This window comes from Rhagoletis zephyria, unplaced genomic scaffold, assembly GCF_001687245.7.
Source record: "Rhagoletis zephyria isolate East Lansing unplaced genomic scaffold, Rhagoletis_zephyria_1.1 Rzeph_scaffold_03724, whole genome shotgun sequence".
Taxonomy (NCBI): Eukaryota; Metazoa; Arthropoda; class Insecta; order Diptera; family Tephritidae; genus Rhagoletis; species Rhagoletis zephyria.
This window is the reverse complement of record NW_016160807.1, coordinates 28,152-31,360: the sequence shown is the minus strand read 5'-3', so window position 1 is coordinate 31,360 and position 3,209 is coordinate 28,152. Positions and strand designations below refer to the sequence as shown.

General features: G+C 37.0%; 1 protein-coding gene across 1 annotated transcript; it reads left to right on the top strand.

The window, feature by feature from the left end:
- Positions 1-1,880: 1,880 nt before the first annotated feature.
- LOC108369525 (putative nuclease HARBI1) lies at positions 1,881-2,822 on the top strand. The gene is made up of 2 exons (XM_017624646.1): positions 1,881-2,354; positions 2,449-2,822. Exons 1-2 carry the CDS (start codon positions 2,198-2,200, stop codon positions 2,820-2,822), a joined length of 531 nt encoding a protein of 176 aa, XP_017480135.1. The 5' UTR covers positions 1,881-2,197.
- The last annotated feature ends 387 nt before the right edge of the window (positions 2,823-3,209 follow it).

Here is a 3,209-nt window from a genome sequence, read left to right as displayed (position 1 = left end):
CGTAAAGTGTTAGCCATAAGCTTCACGATTTTATATCTACGGTGTTGAAAATAGTTGGATTTTATGTTCTATAGCAAAAAACCTAACTGTGCCTCAAGGCACTCTTGTCGTTCGGCGCTATTTTTTTTACGCGTCGCATTTTTCTATTGCGTTTTAGTTATGGTGCTTTTTACCGGTAAGGTAAATACCTTTTATAAATTTTTCACCTGTTTTTCATAAAGTGTCCAAATAACAATATGTGCAAATCGTCCCATGCTGTCGTGTGATAAATTGTCGAAGTTATCAGGCGAAGAATTCTTGAATTTATGGATTTAGTGGAGACTAGTAGTGTAGCAGAAGCTGCCGGTCCAGCAGTTGTACCAACCAATGGTGATTTGATTGGAAGTAAGAGTCGGCCGCTGTGGTGTTGTGGTCAGCAGTGCGCGCTTCCACTCCGCAATGCCTGGGTTCAAACCCTGGTCAAAGCAACATCGCAAAAAATATAGAAAAAAGGTTTTATCTTAACAGCGGTCGTCCCTCGGCAGGCAATGGCAAACCTCTGAGTGTATTTCTGCCATGAAAAACAGCTTCTCATAAAAATACAATCGCCGTTCGGGGTCGGCGTAAAATTGTAGGTCCCTCCGCTTTGTGTGACAACATCAAGGCGCACGCCACAAATCGGAGGAGAAGCTCGGCCAAACACTAGCATATGTATGTGTAAGCGCCAATCTATTATTATTATTATTATTAAGAATTTCTCTCACATATTTGGAAAATTGATTCTACGTACTGATCGTATGGATTTTTTATTGCCTTCATTGAATTAATTAACAGAGATTCTGCTGAGCTCAGCAAAGTTATCTGGCGCAAAACAAACCTTAAACTTCATATAAATGAGGTGGCATTTCGTGGCTTACCTGAGCACATAAAAGCGGTCTCGAAACCGTCGCAATTATTTCTATATTTTTCCCTAAAGAAATAATTGAAATGATTGTTCAAGAGACGAACCGGTATGCTCTAACTAATTCAGGATATAAACTTAAGATTCAATGTGAATGTCGATGATATCTGCCAGTACATCGGTATTCATTTATACATGTCGGTACATCGCTACCTGAATTTAGAGATCTAGTTGATCAAGAATGCATTCGAACCCATTCGCAAAACGATGCCATTGAAACGGTTTGAAGTCATAAAAAGATTCCCGTCGTTCCGAGATGGGGATGGACGCAATGACCGCCGTTTTTATCATTTCATTGATACCTGAATTCCGAGAACAGATCGCTGCTGGTCTTATGAGCTACACTCAGACGCGTTCGGTTAGTGGCCCATCTTCAACAAGTCAACCTTCTACTCCACAAGATGAATCGCAACCTGCTGCTCTGAGTGTTGGCAGAAAATCTATATATCGTGTTGATGACGTTCGTTTCAATGGTAACTATCAACTTCCTAAATGGCTCGAGAAAGTGGCAAAAAACGATGTAAATTTTGTAAAAAGTCGCAAACTCAATGTATTTGCGAAGTTTGAAATTTATATTTATTTGATCTGCGGAAAAAAGAATGCTTTTTGGAATAGCACACAAAAAAGTAACACATTTTTCTAGATTCCATTGCTCTGCTAAACTTTTTGGAATAAAAACGTTGGTACTTAATAAAATTTCTATCTGTTCCTATTTTTTGCTTTAACCGATAAGAGTGCCTGGAGGCACTTTTTCTTTTATCTCACCTGGAAGTCAAACGAAGCGACAAAATGGTATATAGATGACGACATTAAGTTTATCATGCCCAAGTTATGCCTGCAAAAAATTCCCAAACATTTCTGATCACTATTTCAAAGCTGCCGGTTTGAGGGTTAAATTAGCGTGTGTTCTACGCTTCTTCGCAGATGGCTCTTACCAAAAAGGTATTGGGAATGATTTTGAAATTGGCTTTGCACAGGCAACAGTGTCAGTTGCATTGAGAGAAATACTAAATATATTTGAAAGTGTTATTTGCCCTGAATGGATTCAAACACAAATGACTGCAGATGAAAAACAAGCTGCAAGAACCTACTTCTATTCCAAAGCGTTATTACCGGGAGTAATTGGTAGTGTTGATGGGACACCTGTAAGTATCGTTGCTCCGTCCCACTTGAAGCATCAATATTTAAATAGAAAGGGATTTTATAGTTTAAACGCAATGGTTATAAGTATGACTTCTTCAAATACAAGACTTGTATATGTACACTTTTTCATCTTTTCAGGCTTGTGATCTTAAAATGGTCGATGCGAGTTACGCCGGTTCAACACAAGATTCGTTTGTATGGAACTGCAGTGAACTAAAAGCTACTTTAGAAACGATACATAGAAATGGCGATCGTTGCTCAATGTATTTGGGTAAGCATGACTAATAAAAACAAGTCCTCATTGGACTAAATATTTAATTTGTACGTAACATATGTATTTAAATGTATATAACATATGTGTTTAGGTGATTCGGGGTATCCTTTGCAGCCATATTTGATGACGCCATTTCGGAATGCAAGTGCTGGCATTAGAGAATTTTATTTTAATAAAAAACACGCCAAAGTACGAAATATAGTTAAACGGGCAATAGCTGTTCTAAAATGTTGCTTTCGATGTCTTTCAACTGAAAGAAAGTTACATTATTCACCACAAGAGGCTACAAAAATAATTAATGCTTGCTGCGTTTTGCACAATATATGCTTGTACTTTAAGATGACAACACCAGAAGAAGTTGCAAACTACATAGAACCACCTAATTTTACTGAATTATTGGAGGAGCGTGCTTCCACAAATGATGGGGAGCGTCGAAGAAACGAAATTTTGTTATCGTTATTTTAATAGTTTTACATCCAACATAAAATCTTTATTTTATTTCAACAAAGGAGTTCATAAATAATTTAAATAAAACATCCTCATTTAGAGGCGGCTTCATAATTAGTAGCAAAAATATTTTTAAATTAAATTAATTCTCTGTATGCATTATTGTACCCTTTTTCATTTTAAAGTGTTGAAGTCCAAGTTAACAAGTAAGAGCAGCGCTGTCTTCGGCTATGCCGAAGGCTTCATACCTTTCATGAACATCTGAAAATTTTTCTTTCACAGCTTACATAGATAGAAGAGATACATGCATATATAAAATATCATATTTAAACAATCAGAGGTATGGAAGATATACCTTATATAGCACCAATCTAAGTGATTTTCACTGCTGTGTGATCGGTATGT

Bases quoted from the DNA above. Each gene is read 5' to 3' on its own strand.
- LOC108369525 (XM_017624646.1), top strand. From the start codon at position 2,198: ATGTACACTTTTTCATCTTTTCAGGCTTGTGATCTTAAAATGGTCGAT. The intron at 2,355-2,448 runs GTAAGCATGACT...ATATGTGTTTAG, and splicing joins TCGTTGCTCAATGTATTTGG to GTGATTCGGGGTATCCTTTG.